Raw genomic sequence first — 18,059 nt, 5'->3', positions numbered from 1 at the left:
CTAAAAAAGCAAAACATAACATGACCAATCATAACAAAACACAACATAATCCACAGGCGTGACAGTTTGTCTTGTCTTGTTGGCCCTGCGATGAGGTGGCGACTTGTCCAGGGTGTACGGCGCCTTCCGCCCGATTGTAGCTGAGATAGGCACCAGCGCCCCCCGCCACCCCAAAACGGAATAAGCGTTAGAAAAAGGATGGATGTTTATTGTTGACAGAAATGTGTACAAAAGTTAACTTTTGAAATAATATCACAATAGAAGGAGATAGGAGCATACCTGACATTTATTGCATCAAAACACACATATACATTTACATAGACATCATATACAAACATCAAATACACATGTAAAATAACTGTTGTAGCATTTGAGTGTGGTTTTTTGCAGTATCATTCGTATAATTATCAAATGGGTTCGCAACTAAGGAACACCAACATGTAGCAGGTGATGGTGTTAAAAGTCATGTTTGATGGTCTCATGGCTGCTTACCATCGCTATATTAGCTTCACAACACAACTTCCCTGGCTTTCTTTTCACGCCGGAAATAAGAAATATCTCACCAGATATTTTCTTTTTCCTGAAGCGACCCTGAACACGACTGCGGATGTTGTTGATGCCGCACGTTGTCGCCACGTTTGGAACTCCTGAAGAACTGAATATAAGTCTTGTACTCAGTCATGTAAAAGTCCTGCAAGACTCACAATTAATTGTGTTTCCACGTCACACTTTCAAGCCCCTACTTGTTTTAAGCAATAATAATCATGATTGTGTTATTGTGTTAATATAGTACTATTTACAATGTTTCCACAAATGTGATCATACGATTGTCCCCCGCCAAATCATGCTCACCACATCCAAAATTCTACAAACATACACTTAAATGGAGCATTTTAGAATGGCTAAGTAAAGTCAAAGTATCACACTAGAGTGGAGACCAACCCAATTAGAGCACATACTCCGCCTGTTTGGGAATTGTGTTCAATTCAATAATAATTTTTTTTAAATCCAGGATTTCCAGGAATTTCCACTTTCAAGGGACATATTCCCCATTCAAAATGAATTTTCCATTTTTTTTAAACTTCCACAATTTGCACATTTTTCATCCTATCCATCCTATTCCCCCTTTCAAAATATTCCACTCATCCTGGACATTAAAATTATAATTTTTCCAAGGTCAACAAAAAATCCAGGAATTCCCTTTTTTTCAAACCCTTTCTTCACCCTTTTTTCTGTGGACTACTCCTTCCCCATTTTTCAACCAACTTCAACCGTTCCACCGTCAAAACATCCACAATTTGCACATTTTTCAACCTATCCAAACACATTCCACTCATCCAACAAACACTTTCCAGAGTTCACAACCAAATCCCGTTTTCCTGAAAATCTCAACCCTTCAGCATTCAAAGCATTCCAACATTCCAGCTATTCTTCCATTGATACTACAAACCCCGTTTCCATATGAGTTGGGAAATTGTGTTAGATGTAAATATAAACGGAATACAATGATTTGCAAATCATTTTAAACCCATATTCAGTTGAATATGCTACAAAGACAACATATTTGATGTTCAAACTGATAAACATTTTTTTTGTGTGCAAATAATCATTAACTTTAGAATTTGATGCCAGCAACACGTGACAAAGAAGTTGGGAAAGGTGGCAATAAATACTGATAAAGTTGAGGAATGCTCATCAAACACTTATTTGGAACATCCCACAGGTGTGCAGGCTAATTGGGAACAGGTGGGTGCCATGATTGGGTATAAAAGCAGCTTCCGTGAAATGCTAAGTAATTCACAAACAAGGATGGGGTGAGGGTCACCACTTTGTAAGCAAATTGTCGAACAGTTTTAGAACAACATTTCTCAACGAGCTATTGCAAGGAATTTAGGGATTTTACCATCTAGGGTCCGTAAAATCATCAAAAGGTTCAGAGAATCTGGAGAAATCACTGCACGTAAGCGATGATATTACGGACCTTTAATCCCTCAGGCGGTACTGCATCAAAAACAGACATCAATGTGTAAAGGATATCACCACATGGGCTCAGGAACACGTCATTAAACCACTGTCAGTAACTACAGTTGGTTGCTACATCTGTAAGTGGAAGTTAAAACTCCACTATGCAAAGCAAAACCCATTTATCAACAACACCCAGGAACACCGCTGGCTTCGCTGGGCCCGAGCTCATCTAAGATGGACTGATGCAAAGTGGAAAAGTGTTCTGTGGTCTGACGAGTGCACATTTCAAATTATATTTGGAAACTGTGGAAGTGGTGTCCTCCGGAACAAAGACGAAAATAACCATCCGGATTGTTCCAAGTTCAAAAGCCAGCATCTGTGATGGTATGGGGGTGTATTAGTGCCCAAGGCATGGGTAACTTACACATCTGTGAAGGCACCATTAATGCTGAATGGTCTATACAGGTTTTGGAGCAACATATGTTGTCATCCAAGCAACGTTATCATGGACGCCCCTGCTTATTTCAGCAAGACAATGCCAAGCCACGTGTTACAACAGCGTGGTTTTGTAGTAAAAGAGTGCGGGTACTTTCCTGGCCCGCCTGAAGTCAAGACCTGTCTCCGATCGAAAATATGTGGCGCATTACGAAGCGTAAAATAGGACAGCGGAGACCCCAGACTGTTGACCGACTGAAGCTCTACATAAAACAAGAATGGGAAAGAATTCTACTTTCAAAGCTTCAACAATTAGTTTCCTCAGTTCCCAAACGTTTATTGAGTGCTGTTAAAAGAAAAGGTGATGTAACACAGTGGTGAACATGCCCTTTCCCAACTACTTTGGCACATGTTGCAGCCATGAAATTCTAAGTTAGTTATTATTTGCAAAAAAAAAATAAAGTTGATCAGTTTGAACATCAAATATGTTGTTTTTGTAGCATATTCAACTGAATATGGGTTGAAAAGGATTTGCAAATCATTGTATTCTGTTTATATTTACATCCGACACAATTTCCCAACTCATATGGAAACAGGGTTTGTACATTCCGTCAGCATTTCACTTCAACTTCAGCATTGGAGCATTCACACGCACTTCCTTCAGGAATTGCCGCTTCTAATTCGTAACAAAATTTCTTACGGAAAGCAGACATTTCTTGCAGAAGTATCCCCTTCATTTGTCCATTTCTAAGTTACACCAACAGCAGCTTTCAAAAACTCTAATGGAAAAACTACACTTTTTTTATGATCCGCTGCCCGGATCATATCATCTTCTGATTTTGATCCGTTTTTGTATTATATTCTGTTAGTGTTTGACTTCCTTAGTTCCTGGTTTGTTCTGTTTCCATAGTTACTCTTTCGATTCACCTGCCTCTTGATTACTGTCTTTATTTAAGCCTGCCTTTTTTGTTTATTCAGTTTTGCCTCCTAATTTGTGTTCGCACAACAGTGACGACCTTGATCCTCAACTCAGTAATCTCATACCTGTACTTGCTAGCTTCTGCGCTAAACCTATGCTCCTCTAGCTCCCATGCTAGTAGTTTTGTTTTGCCTTTTGTGCCTTGTGCAATTTTTTCTGTTATTTCTCTAGCTCCCATGCTAGCGCTTTTGTTTTTTTTCTAGCTCCCATGCTAGTTCTGTTTGTTTTGACTAAGTCTGTTTTTATTTGTTAAATAAATCCACTATTTCTTACCTTCCCGCTGTGTTCGAGCCCGACTGCATCCCTGAGAGAACGACCCTCATCATCACGATGCCCCGCAATCGTTACAACTTTAATCCATTAAAGAAGTTCGTTAGACAGATAAGGACTAAACTTGATTCTACTTGTAGGTTTTCACAATACTTCCTAAAGCAGGGGTCACCATCTTTTTTGAAAGCAAGAGCTACTTCTTGGGTACTGATTAATGCAAAGGGCTACCAGTTTGATACACACTTAAATAAAGTGCCAGAAATAGCCAATTTGCTCAATTTACCTTTAATGAATAAATCTATATATATAAAAAAATGTGTATTTCTGTCTGTCATTCCGTCGTGCATTTTTTTTAATTTTACGAAAGGTTTTTTGTAGAGAACAAATGAAGAAAAAAACACTTAATTGAACGGTTTAAAAGAGGAGAAAACACAAAAAAAAATGAAAATTACATTTTTAAACTTAGTTTATCTTCAATTTCGACTTTTCAAAATTCAGAATTTAACCGAAAAAAATGAAGTGAAAAACTAGCTAATTTGAATCTTTTTGAAAAAAAAAAAAAAAAAAAAAATTTATGAAACATTATTAGTAATTTTTTCTGATTAAGATTAATTTTAGAATTTTGATGACATGTTTTAAATAGTTTAAAATCCAATCTGCACTTTGTTAGAATATATAACAAATTGGACCAAGCTATATTTCTAACAAAGATAAATCCTTTTTTCTTCTAGATTTTCCAGAACAAAAATTTTCAAAGAAATTCAAAAGACTTTGAAATAAGATTTAAATTTGATTCTACAGATTTTCAAGATTCGCCAGAATATTTTTTATTTTATTTTAATCATAATAAGTTTGAAGAAATGTTTCACAAATATTCTTCTTAGATAAAAACAGAAGCTAAAATGAAGAATTAAATACAAATTTATTCATTATTCTTTAAAATAAAACAAATACATTTACTTGAACGTTGATTCAAATTGTCAGGAAAGAAGAGGAGGGAATTTAAATGGTAAAAAAGGTATATGTGTTTAAAAACCCAAAAATAATTTTTAAGGTTGTATTTGTTCTCTAAAATTGTCTTTCTGAAAGTTATAAGAAGCAAAGTAAAAAAAAAAATGAATTTATTTAAACAAGTGAAGACCAAGTCTTTAAAATATTTTCTGGGATTTTCAAATTTTATTTCAGTTTTGTCTCTCTTAGAATTAAAAATGTTGAGCAAAGCGAGACCAGCTTGCTAGTAAATAAATAAAATAAAAAGATAGAGGCAGCTCACTGGTAAGTGCTGCTATTTGAGCTATTTTTAGAACAGGCCAGCGGGCGACTCATCTGGTCCTTACGGGCGACCTGGTGCCCGCGGGCACCGTGTTGGTGACCCCTGGTCTAAAGACTCCATTCCTGCACCACTCACTCCTGCTTCTCCCCCTGGTGGGTGTGCATCTGCTGCATGAACTCATCCAGGATCTGCTGTGCAGACATGGAGGTCACGTCCACGGCGTCCTGCTCCAGAAGAGTCACCAGGACCTCTCCCTTCCCAGCCGGGCCGTCGTGGAGCTGCCGAGGCCTGAGAGGGACTCCAACGGAGGACTTGGGGTGATCATGAGGGGAGACACTGGTGTACCTGGCCAGTATTTTCTCATAGATGGCGGCGCTGATGTCCTCCAGCGGGCCCGCCGACTGGCAGGGGTCGGCGCCGGTTTTGTGCGCTTCTTTTTTGAAGGGAGCAAAAGTGGCGGCGGTCTCTGGTTGGGCGAAGCAGGCATGGGCGGCGTCCTCCCACTGAGGAGTGCGAGGAGCATGTGGAGAAGGAATAGGAGTTGTCGGCACGGACTCAGTGGAGCTCAGATGCTTCTGCAGTAAATCCTTCATCAGGGAGGGAAGCTGAAGGGAGACAAGACAGAGCGTCAATGATGACTTCCTGTCTGCTGATACATCATCTTTTATTTCACAGCCCAGTGGAAGATGTATGCCAGGGGTCGCCAACCTTTTTGAAAGCAAGAGCTACTTCTTGGGTACTGATTAATGCGAAGGGCTACCAGTTTGATACACACTTAAATAAATCGCCAGAAATTGCCAATTTGCACAATTTACCTTTAACTCTATGTTATTATTAATAATTAATGATATTTGTGGAAACACTGATCATCTTAATGATTTCTCCCATTAAATATATATAGAAACAGATACATATTTAAAAAAAAATGTTTTTTGTGTCGTACATTTTTTTTCCTTCTACGGAAGGTTTTTTGTAGCGAATAAATGATGAAAAAAACAGGTTTAAAATAGGAGAAAAACACGAAAAAAAACATGAAAATTTAATTTTGAAACAAAGTTTTTCTTCGATTTCAACTCTTTTTTTCAGCCGAAAAAAAGAAGAGAAAAACTAGTTAATTCGAATCTTTTTGAAAAAATTAAAAAAATAATTTATGGAACATCATTAATAATTATTCCTGAGTGAGATTAATTTTAGAATTTTGATGACATGTTTTAAATAGGTTAAAATCCAATCTGCACTTTGTTAGAATATATAACAAATTGGACCAAGCTATATTTCTAACAAAGACAAATCATTATTTCTTCTAGATTTTCCAGAACAAAATGTTTTAAAGAAATTCAAAAGACTTTAAAATACGACTTAAATTTGCCAGAATATTTTTTTAAATAATTTTAATCATATTAAGTTTGAAGAAATATTTCACAAATATTCTTCGTCGAAAAAACAGAAGCTAAAATGAAGAATTAAATTAAAATGTATTTGTTATTCTTTACAATAAAAAAAAAATTACTTAAAAATTAATTTAAATTTTCAGGAAAAAAGAGAACGGAATTTAAAAGGTAAAAAGGTATATGTGATTAAAAATCCTAAAATAATTTTGAAGGTTGTATTTGTGGCGACTTGTCCAGGGTGTACCCCGCCTTCCGCCCGATTGTAGCTGAGATAGGCGCCAGCGCCCCTCGCAACCCCGAAAGGGAATAAGCGGTAGGAAATGGATGGATGGATGGATTTTTCTCTAAAATTGTCTTTCTGAAAGTTATAAGAAGCCAAGTAAAAAAATAAAATGAATGTATTTAAACAAGTGAAGACCAGGTCTTTAAAATATTTTCTTGGATTTTCAAATTCTATTTGAGTTTTGTCTCTCTTAGAATTAAAAATGTCGAGCAAAGCGAGACCAGCTTGCTAGTAAATAAATACAATTTAAAAAATAGAGGCAGCTCACTGGTAAGTGCTGCTATTTGAGCTATTTTTAGAACAGGCCAGCGGGCGAGTCATCTGGTCCTTACGGGCGACCTGGTGCCCTAGGGCACCGCGTTGGTGACCCCTGATGTATGCAAACATCCAAGTGCAAAAATGTTCCTGCATTAAGTGAATTGTATTTATATAACGCTTTTCTCAAGTGACTCAAAGCGCTTTACATAGTGAAACCCAATATCTAAGTTACATTTAAACCAGTGTGGGTGGCACTGGGAGCAGGTGGGTAAAGTGTTTTGCCCAAGGACACAACGGCAGTGACTAGGATGGCGGAAGCGGGAATCGAACCTGCAACCCTCAAGTGGCTGGCACGGCCGCCCTACCAACCGAGCTATGCCGCCCCTGACAGAAGGTCCAAACTCCAGCAGGGAGAAATGTGCGCCAAAACTGAAAAATGCCTGACCTTGTGGCAGCTTTTTAAGGAAATGGCAGCAAAAGTTGTGATGTTTTGATGTTGTTGTTGTTGTTGTTTTGCAATAACAACACATTGTGATATTATGATTTTGGTTTCATAGTTGCCCTGCAATATGGTAGCGACTTGTCCAGGGTGTACTCTGCCTTCCGCCTGATTGTAGCTGAGATAGGCACCAGCGACCCCAAAAGGGAATAAGCGGTAGAAAAATGGATGGATGGGGTTTCATAGTTGTAGGTGTTCCTTGTAACTTTAAAGGCCTACTGAAATGAGGTTTTCTTATTCAAACGGGGATAGCAGGTCCGTTCTATGTGTCATACTTGATCATTTCGCCATATTGCCATATTTTTGCTGAAAGGATTTAGTAGAGAACATCGATGATAAAGTTCACAACTTTTGGTCGCTAATAAAAAAGCCTTGCCTGTACCGGAAGTAGCAGATGATGTGCGCGTGACGTCATGGGTTGTGGAGCTCCTCACATCTGAACATTGTTTATAATCATGGCCACCAGCCGCGAGAGCGATTCGGACCGAGAAAGCGACGATTTCAACATTAATTTGAAAGAGGATGAAAGATTCATGGATGAGGAAAGTAAGAGTGAAGGACTAGAAAAAAGAAAAGAAAAAAAGACTATACAGTGGGAGCAATTCAGATGGTATTAGACATATTTACTAGGATAATTCTGGAAAATCCCATATCTGCTTATTGTGTTACTACTGTTTTAGTGAGAATATATAGTCTAACTGAAAGTCGGAAGGGTGAGGTGACCACCAGTGTCTCTGAGTGAAGCCACGTTTCTCGACTAGCCGAAGTGAAGGCAGCCGGTCGGGCCGGGCTGAGCTTTTTTTTCCCCCTCCTCCACGGGGCAAGCATCCCACGTTCGAGGAGGCAAGAGAGTCCGCAGCTGCCTCTTTGACAGGTGCACGAGGAACGACGCAAGCTCCGCTCATGTCTATTGTAAGAGCCGACTTATTACCACAATTTTCTCACCGAAACCTGCCGGTTGACATGTGGTCGGGAACCATGTTCACTTGACCGCTCTGTTCCGTAGTGAAGTGAAGTGTATTATATTTATATAGCGCTTTTCTCCAGTGACTCAAAGCGCTTTACATTGTGAAACCCAGTATCTAAGTTACATTTTTAAACAAGTGTGGGTGGCACTGGGAGCAGGTGGGTAAAGTGTCTTGCCCAAGGACACAACAGCAGTGACTAGGATGGCAGAAGCGGGTATCGAACCTGGAACACTCAAGTTGCTTGCACGGCCACTCTACCAACTGAGTTATACCGCCCCGGTAGTAAAGCTTCACCTTCGGGAATGTAAACAAGGAAACACCGGCTGTGTTTGTGTTGCTAAACGCGGCCGCAATACGCCGCTTCCCACCTACATCTTTCTTCTTTGACGTCTCCATTATTCATTGAACCAATTGCAAAAGATTCAGCAACACAGATGTCCAGAATACTGTGTAATTATGCGATTAAAGCAGACGACTTATAGCTGAGGCAACCAGTAGGTTCTGTTTGTTGGTGAATGTGACAATCCTCCAGACTTTTGATCAGATTTGACACTCTAACATTTAACAATGCACAACAACATGTATTTATACTTCAAGAAAACAAGCCACTCCTCTTGACAAAATTGCTGCAGTTCAGCTAAATGTGTTGCTTTTCTGACATGGACTTGTTTCTTCAGCATTGTCCACACCTTTAAGTCAGGACTTTGAGAAGGCCATTCTAAAACCTTTCATTCTAGCCTGATTTAGCCATTCCTTTACCACTTTTGATGTCATTGTCCTGTTGGAACACCCAACTGCGCCGTCACGAGTGACACTTCCCCTGTCATCATTTTCAAAATGGAGGAGGCTGATTTCAATACCGGTGATTTGAAATCGCATAAAGGGAAGAAGATTAAGAGATATTCAGTAGGATTTAAGGTCCAAGCTGCTAAAAAGAACAGTAAGCAGCTATGTTTTATTAATATACATGTGGAGCCGACAGTCTGACAGACAGGAAGGGCACGCTGTAGCCCGGCCCAAGATGGCGGCGAGGAGACGGCGAGCGAGCGGAGAGGAGGTGCGGAAAAGCGACCTGGACTGAGGTTTTACTGAAAAGTAAACAAAGTAATGTCCTTCCTTGGTGGTCCTGGGAACCCGCAAGACGCCGGCTTCAGACCGTCACAATACCGTAGCTGCATGTGTCAAATATGAGTCATTAAATGACTCCCGCCTCCTGGTGGTAGAGGGCGCTAGTGATCCTTCTTGCCACTACTCGGCTGCAGAAGAAGTGACAATGAGCGACGTGAATTGTGCTGGGACGGATATGACCCGGCGGGTGAAGACGGACCTTTTAGGATGTCACAACTCTGATGGCTATGTAAACAACCGGGTTGAAATAAAGCATGTTCCAGTCCTAAATACCCAGTGTATTATTTAACGATAACACTTCCTGGTGGCAACGGTGGGATAAAGAGATCACCCTCTGAGCAGAACGGGAGGGGGAGTTGCCCTAGGGTAATTCTGTCATCGCCCTCGCACTTGAGGAGCCGAGCTAACTGATAGCAGTTTTCTAAACTGGACTTTCAATCCAAGCAGAAGGTAATAAAGGAAGATCTCTGTCGAGACAGAAAGACTTTTAAAACTGAAGAAAGATAAGGAAGACTTCTTTAAACAAGTTATCGATGCTTTTGATCAGAAGGAGCTGGCATGGATTTCATTTATAAGTAAAGGTAAGACCATAATAACGTTTTTTTTTATTAAATGTGCTTTTCATGATGGTATCCTTACATCACACTCAAATTTGTACTGCATGCCTTTGGTAAGTGCCGGAGTAAGAAGAGGTTTTAAAATAATTAGCGCATGCTTACTTTTACCGCATGCCCTTGGTAAGTGCCGGAGTGAGAAGAGGTTTTAAATTAATTAGCGCAATTCAAGGAAATACGGTAATCCTCCTTTTTCATTGTCCCATTTAAAGCAGCAGTTCCATTGGCAGCAAAACAGGCCCAGAGCATAATACTACCACCACCATGTTTGACGGTAGGTGTTGTGTTCCTGGGATTAAAAGCCTCACCTTTTCACCTCCAAACATATTGCTGGGTATTGTGGCTCCATTTTTGTTTCATCTGACCACAGAACTTTCCTCCAGAAGGTCTTATCTTTGTCCATGTGATGTCAGTACCTACGTGTGTGTTTATGTGTGTGTTTGCGTGTGTGTGCGTGTGCATAGACTCCCAGCAGGGGGCAGCATGCTCACGTTGATGTTCTGCAGCGACTCGATGGTCCTGTGAGCGTCCTCCAGCTCGGAGGTCAGGTCGGACACGCGACTGAGGAGGTACTTCCTGTCGCTGCTCACACTCTCCGCCTGCAGAGAGACGGGACACGTTGAGCCTCCTCAGCAGCTGGGTTCGGCTGACAAAGCAGTGACTGCCGCGCAAACGGAAGAGCCCTTTGGTCTTATTCTTGCCTTGCAAGTTCTCTCACCGCAATGTGCAAGTTGTCCCCAGGCAGGTTGTTGGCCGCCCTACTTCCTGAGTGACACTCCAGCAGGCTGCAAGACACAACTCATCCTACTTTAGTCTAGACTTCTCTGCCTACACAAACACACTTCTTGAATAATAGTACACAAACACACTTGTTACTGTCACTCACATTAATACTACACAAACATGCTTGTTACTGTCAGTCACCTAAATAGTACACAAACATGCTTGTTACTGTCAGTCACCTAAATAGTACACAAACATGCTTGTTACTGTCAGTCACCTAAATAGTACACAAACACAGTTGTTACTATCAGTCACCTAAATAGTACACAAACATGTTTGTTACTGTCAGTCACCTAAATAGTACACAAACATGCTTGTTACTGTCAGTCACCTAAATAGTACACAAACACGGTTGTTACTGTCAGTCACCTAAATAGTACACAAACATGCTTGTTACTGTCAGTCACCTAAATAGTACACAAACACGGTTGTTACTGTCAGTCACCTAAATAGTACACAAACACAGTTGTTACTGTCAGTCACCTAAATAGTACACAAACACAGTTGTTACTGTCAGTCACCTAAATAGTACACAAACACAGTTGTTACTGTCAGTCACCTAAATAGTACACAAACACAGTTGTTACTGTCAGTCACATAAATAGTACACAAACACGGTTGTTACTGTCAGAGACATAAATAGTACACAAACACAGTTGTTACTGTCAGTCACCTAAATAGTAAACAAACACAGTTGTTACTGTCAGTCACCTAAATAGTACACAAACACGGTTGTTACTGTCGCTCACATAAATAGTACACAAATACAGTTGTTACTGTCAGTCACCTAAATAGTACACAAACATGGTTGTTGCTGTCAGTCACCTAAATATTACACAAACACACTTCTTACAGTCAGACACCTAAATAGTACACAAACATGGTTGTTACTGTCGCTCACATAAATAGTACACAAACACAGTTGTTATTGTCAGTCACCTAAATAGTACACAAACATGCTTGTTACTGTCAGTCACCTAAACAGTACACAAACATGCTTGTTGCTGTCAGTCACCTAAAAGTACACAAACACAGTTGTTACTGTCAGTCACATAAATAGTACACAAACATGATTGTTACTGTCAGTCACATAAATAGTACACAAACATGGTTGTTACTGTCAGTCACCTAAATAGTACACAAACACACTTCTTACAGTCAGACACCTAAATAGTACACAAACATGGTTGTTGCTGTCAGTCACCTAAATAGTACACAACACACACTTCTTACTGTCAGTCACCTAAATAGTAGAAAAGCACAGTTGTTACTGTCAGTCACCTAAAAAGTAAAAAAGCACAGTGGTTACTGTCAGTCACCTAAATAGTACACAAACACAGTTGTTACTGTCAGTCACCTAAATAGTACACAAACATGCTTGTTACTGTCAGTCACCTAAATAGTACACAAACATGCTTGTTACTGTCAGTCACCTAAATAGTACACAAACATGCTTGTTGCTGTCAGTCACCTAAATAGTACACAAATATGGTTGTTGCTGTCAGTCACCTAAATAGTACACAAACACACTTCTTACAGTCAGACACCTAAATAGTACACAAACATGGTTGTTGCTGTCAGTCACCTAAATAGTACACAAACATGCTTGTTACTGTCAGTCACCTAAATAGTACACAAACACGGTTGTTACTGTCAGTCACCTAAATAGTACACAAACATGCTTGTTACTGTCAGTCACTTAAATAGTACACAAACATGCTTGTTACTGTCAGTCACATGAATAGTACACAAACACGTTTGTAACTGTCAGTCACCTAAATAGTACACAAACATGGTTGTTACTGTCAGTCACCTAAATAGTACACAAACATGGTTGTTGCTGTCAGTCACCTAAATAGTACACAAACACACTTCTTACAGTCAGACACCTAAATAGTACACAAACATGGTTGTTGCTGTCAGTCACCTAAATAGTACACAAACACACTTCTTACTGTCAGTCACCTAAATAGTAGAAAAGCACAGTTGTTACTGTCAGTCACCTTAAAAGTACAAAAGCACAGTGGTTACTGTCAGTCACATAAATAGTACACAAGCATGTTTGTAACTGCCAGTCACATAAATAGTACACAAACACAGTTGTTATTGTAATAGTACACAAACACGTTTGTAACTGTCAGTCACATGAATAGTACACAAACACGTTTGTAACTGTCAGTCACCTAAATAGTACATAAACATGGTTGTTACTGTCAGTCACCTAAATAGTACACAAACATGCTTGTTACTGTCAGTCACCTAAATAGTACACAAACACAGTTGTTACTGTCAGTCACCTAAATAGTACACAAACATGCTTGTTACTGTCAGTCACCTAAATAGTACACAAACATGCTTGTTACTCTCAGTCACCTAAATAGTACACAAACATGCTTGTTGCTGTCAGTCACCTAAATAGTACACAAATATGGTTGTTGCTGTCAGTCACCTAAATAGTACACAAACACACTTCTTACAGTCAGACACCTAAATAGTACACAAACATGGTTGTTGCTCTCAGTCACCTAAATAGTACACAAACATGCTTGTTACTGTCAGTCACCTAAATAGTACACAAACACAGTTGTTACTGTCAGTCACCTAAATAGTACACAAACATGCTTGTTACGGTCAGTCACTTAAATAGTACACAAACATGCTTGTTACTGTCAGTCACCTAAATAGTACACAAATATGCTTGTTACTGTCAGTCAGCTAAATAGTACACAAACATGCTTGTTACTGTCAGTCACCTAAATAGTACACAAAAACAGTTGTTACTGTCAGTCACCTAAATAGTACACAAACATGCTTGTTACTGTCAGTCACCTAAATAGTACACAAACATGGTTATTACTGTCAGTCACCTAAATAGTACACAAACATGGTTGTTACTGTCAGTCACCTAAATACTACACAAACATGATTGCTACTGTCAGTCACCTAAATAGTACACAAACACGCTTGTTACTGTCAGTCACCTAAATAGTACACAAACATGCGTGTTGCTGTCAGTCACCTAAATAGTACACAAACACAGTTGTTACTGTCAGTCACATAAATAGTACACAAACATGGTTGTTACTGTCAGTCACCTAAATAGTACACAAACATGCTTGTTACTGTCAGTCACCTAAATAGTACACAAACATGCTTGTTACTGTCAGTCACCTAAATAGTACACAAACATGCTTGTTGCTGTCAGTCACCTAAATAGTACACAAATATGGTTGTTGCTGTCAGTCACCTAAATAGTACACAAAGAAAAACTTCTTACAGTCAGACACCTAAATAGTACACAAACATGGTTGTTGCTGTCAGTCACCTAAATAGTACACAAACATGCTTGTTACTGTCAGTCACCTAAATAGTACACAAACACAGTTGTTACTGTCAGTCACCTAAATAGTACACAAACATGCTTGTTACTGTCAGTCACTTAAATAGTACACAAACATGCTTGTTACTGTCAGTCACCTAAATAGTACACAACACACACTTCTTACTGTCAGTCACCTAAATAGTAGAAAAGCACAGTTGTTACTGTCAGTCACCTAAAAAGTACAAAAGCACAGTGGTTACTGTCAGTCACCTAAATAGTACACAAACACAGTTGTTACTGTCAGTCACCTAAATAGTACACAAACATGCTTGTTACTGTCAGTCACCTAAATAGTACACAAACATGCTTGTTACTGTCAGTCACCTAAATAGTACACAAACATGCTTGGTGCTGTCAGTCACCTAAATAGTACACAAATATGGTTGTTGCTGTCAGTCACCTAAATAGTACACAAACACACTTCTTACAGTCAGACACCTAAATAGTACACAAACATGGTTGTTGCTGTCAGTCACCTAAATAGTACACAAACATGCTTGTTACTGTCAGTCACCTAAATAGTACACAAACACAGTTGTTACTATCAGTCACCTAAATAGTACACAAACATGTTTGTTACTGTCAGTCACCTAAATAGTACACAAACATGCTTGTTACTGTCAGTCACCTAAATAGTACACAAACACGGTTGTTACTGTCAGTCACCTAAATAGTACACAAACATGCTTGTTACTGTCAGTCACCTAAATAGTACACAAACACGGTTGTTACTGTCAGTCACCTAAATAGTACACAAACACAGTTGTTACTGTCAGTCACCTAAATAGTACACAAACACAGTTGTTACTGTCAGTCACCTAAATAGTACACAAATACAGTTGTTACTGTCAGTCACCTAAATAGTACACAAACACAGTTGTTACTGTTAGTCACATAAATAGTACACAAACACGGTTGTTACTGTCAGAGACATAAATAGTACACAAACACAGTTGTTACTGTCAGTCACCTAAATAGTAAACAAACACAGTTGTTACTGTCAGTCACCTAAATAGTACACAAACACGGTTGTTACTGTCGCTCACATAAATAGTACACAAATACAGTTGTTACTGTCAGTCACCTAAATAGTACACAAACATGGTTGTTCCTGTCAGTCACCTAAATATTACACAAACACACTTCTTACAGTCAGACACCTAAATAGTACACAAACATGGTTGTTACTGTCGCTCACATAAATAGTACACAAACACAGTTGTTATTGTCAGTCACCTAAATAGTACACAAACATGCTTGTTACTGTCAGTCACCTAAACAGTACACAAACATGCTTGTTGCTGTCAGTCACCTAAAAGTACACAAACACAGTTGTTACTGTCAGTCACATAAATAGTACACAAACATGATTGTTACTTTCAGTCACATAAATAGTACACAAACATGGTTGTTACTGTCAGTCACCTAAATAGTACACAAACACACTTCTTACAGTCAGACACCTAAATAGTACACAAACATGGTTGTTGCTGTCAGTCACCTAAATAGTACACAACACACACTTCTTACTGTCAGTCACCTAAATAGTAGAAAAGCACAGTTGTTACTGTCAGTCACCTAAAAAGTAAAAAAGCACAGTGGTTACTGTCAGTCACCTAAATAGTACACAAACACAGTTGTTACTGTCAGTCACCTAAATAGTACACAAACATGCTTGTTACTGTCAGTCACCTAAATAGTACACAAACATGCTTGTTACTGTCAGTCACCTAAATAGTACACAAACATGCTTGTTGCTGTCAGTCACCTAAATAGTACACAAATATGGTTGTTGCTGTCAGTCACCTAAATAGTACACAAACACACTTGTTACAGTCAGACACCTAAATAGTACACAAACATGGTTGTTGCTGTCAGTCACCTAAATAGTACACAAACATGCTTGTTACTGTCAGTCACCTAAATAGTACACAAACACGGTTGTTACTGTCAGTCACCTAAATAGTACACAAACATGCTTGTTACTGTCAGTCACTTAAATAGTACACAAACATGCTTGTTACTGTCAGTCACATGAATAGTACACAAACACGTTTGTAACTGTCAGTCACCTAAATAGTACACAAACATGGTTGTTACTGTCAGTCACCTAAATAGTACACAAACATGGTTGTTGCTGTCAGTCACCTAAATAGTACACAAACACACTTCTTACAGTCAGACACCTAAATAGTACACAAACATGGTTGTTGCTGTCAGTCACCTAAATAGTACACAAACACACTTCTTACTGTCAGTCACCTAAATAGTAGAAAAGCACAGTTGTTACTGTCAGTCACCTTAAAAGTACAAAAGCACAGTGGTTACTGTCAGTCACATAAATAGTACACAAGCATGTTTGTAACTGCCAGTCACATAAATAGTACACAAACACAGTTGTTATTGTAATAGTACACAAACACGTTTGTAACTGTCAGTCACATGAATAGTACACAAACACGTTTGTAACTGTCAGTCACCTAAATAGTACATAAACATGGTTGTTACTGTCAGTGACCTAAATAGTACACAAACATGCTTGTTACTGTCAGTCACCTAAATAGTACACAAACACAGTTGTTACTGTCAGTCACCTAAATAGTACACAAACATGCTTGTTACTGTCAGTCAGCTAAATAGTACACAAACATGCTTGTTACTCTCAGTCACCTAAATAGTACACAAACATGCTTGTTGCTGTCAGTCACCTAAATAGTACACAAATATGGTTGTTGCTGTCAGTCACCTAAATAGTACACAAACACACTTCTTACAGTCAGACACCTAAATAGTACACAAACATGGTTGTTGCTCTCAGTCACCTAAATAGTACACAAACATGCTTGTTACTGTCAGTCACCTAAATAGTACACAAACACAGTTGTTACTGTCAGTCACCTAAATAGTACACAAACATGCTTGTTACGGTCAGTCACTTAAATAGTACACAAACATGCTTGTTACTGTCAGTCACCTAAATAGTACACAAATATGCTTGTTACTGTCAGTCAGCTAAATAGTACACAAACATGCTTGTTACTGTCAGTCACCTAAATAGTACACAAACACAGTTGTTACTGTCAGTCACCTAAATAGTACACAAACATGCTTGTTACTGTCAGTCACCTAAATAGTACACAAACATGGTTATTACTGTCAGTCACCTAAATAGTACACAAACATGGTTGTTACTGTCAGTCACCTAAATACTACACAAACATGATTGCTACTGTCAGTCACCTAAATAGTACACAAACACGCTTGTTACTGTCAGTCACCTAAATAGTACACAAACATGCGTGTTGCTGTCAGTCACCTAAATAGTACACAAACACAGTTGTTACTGTCAGTCACATAAATAGTACACAAACATGGTTGTTACTGTCAGTCACCTAAATAGTACACAAACATTCTTGTTACTGTCAGTCACCTAAATAGTACACAAACATGCTTGTTACTGTCAGTCACCTAAATAGTACACAAACATGCTTGTTGCTGTCAGTCACCTAAATAGTACACAAATATGGTTGTTGCTGTCAGTCACCTAAATAGTACACAAAGAAAAACTTCTTACAGTCAGACACCTAAATAGTACACAAACATGGTTGTTGCTGTCAGTCACCTAAATAGTACACAAACATGCTTGTTACTGTCAGTCACCTAAATAGTACACAAACACAGTTGTTACTGTCAGTCACCTAAATAGTACACAAACATGCTTGTTACTGTCAGTCACTTAAATAGTACACAAACATGCTTGTTACTGTCAGTCACCTAAATAGTACACAACACACACTTCTTACTGTCAGTCACCTAAATAGTAGAAAAGCA

The 18,059-nt window shown here is 38.9% G+C and overlaps 1 protein-coding gene across 1 annotated transcript in view; it reads right to left on the bottom strand.

The window, feature by feature from the left end:
- Positions 1-268: 268 nt before the first annotated feature.
- si:ch211-276i12.4 (uncharacterized) overlaps positions 269-18,059 on the bottom strand; it is a 41,507-nt gene continuing 23,716 nt past the window's right edge. The window contains exons 5-7 of the mRNA XM_061900178.1: positions 10,782-10,848; positions 10,555-10,662; positions 269-5,527 (exon numbers count right to left, since the gene is read on the bottom strand). Coding sequence (XP_061756162.1) covers positions 5,054-5,527; positions 10,555-10,662; positions 10,782-10,848 — 649 coding nt within the window. The 3' untranslated portion in view covers positions 269-5,053. The remainder of the gene's footprint in view (positions 5,528-10,554; positions 10,663-10,781; positions 10,849-18,059) is intronic.

Source organism: Nerophis ophidion, linkage group LG05 (genome assembly GCF_033978795.1).
Source record: "Nerophis ophidion isolate RoL-2023_Sa linkage group LG05, RoL_Noph_v1.0, whole genome shotgun sequence".
NCBI lineage: Eukaryota > Metazoa > Chordata > Actinopteri > Syngnathiformes > Syngnathidae > Nerophis > Nerophis ophidion.
Note: the sequence above shows the minus strand (reverse complement) of the source record. Positions and strands in the feature narration are given on the sequence as shown.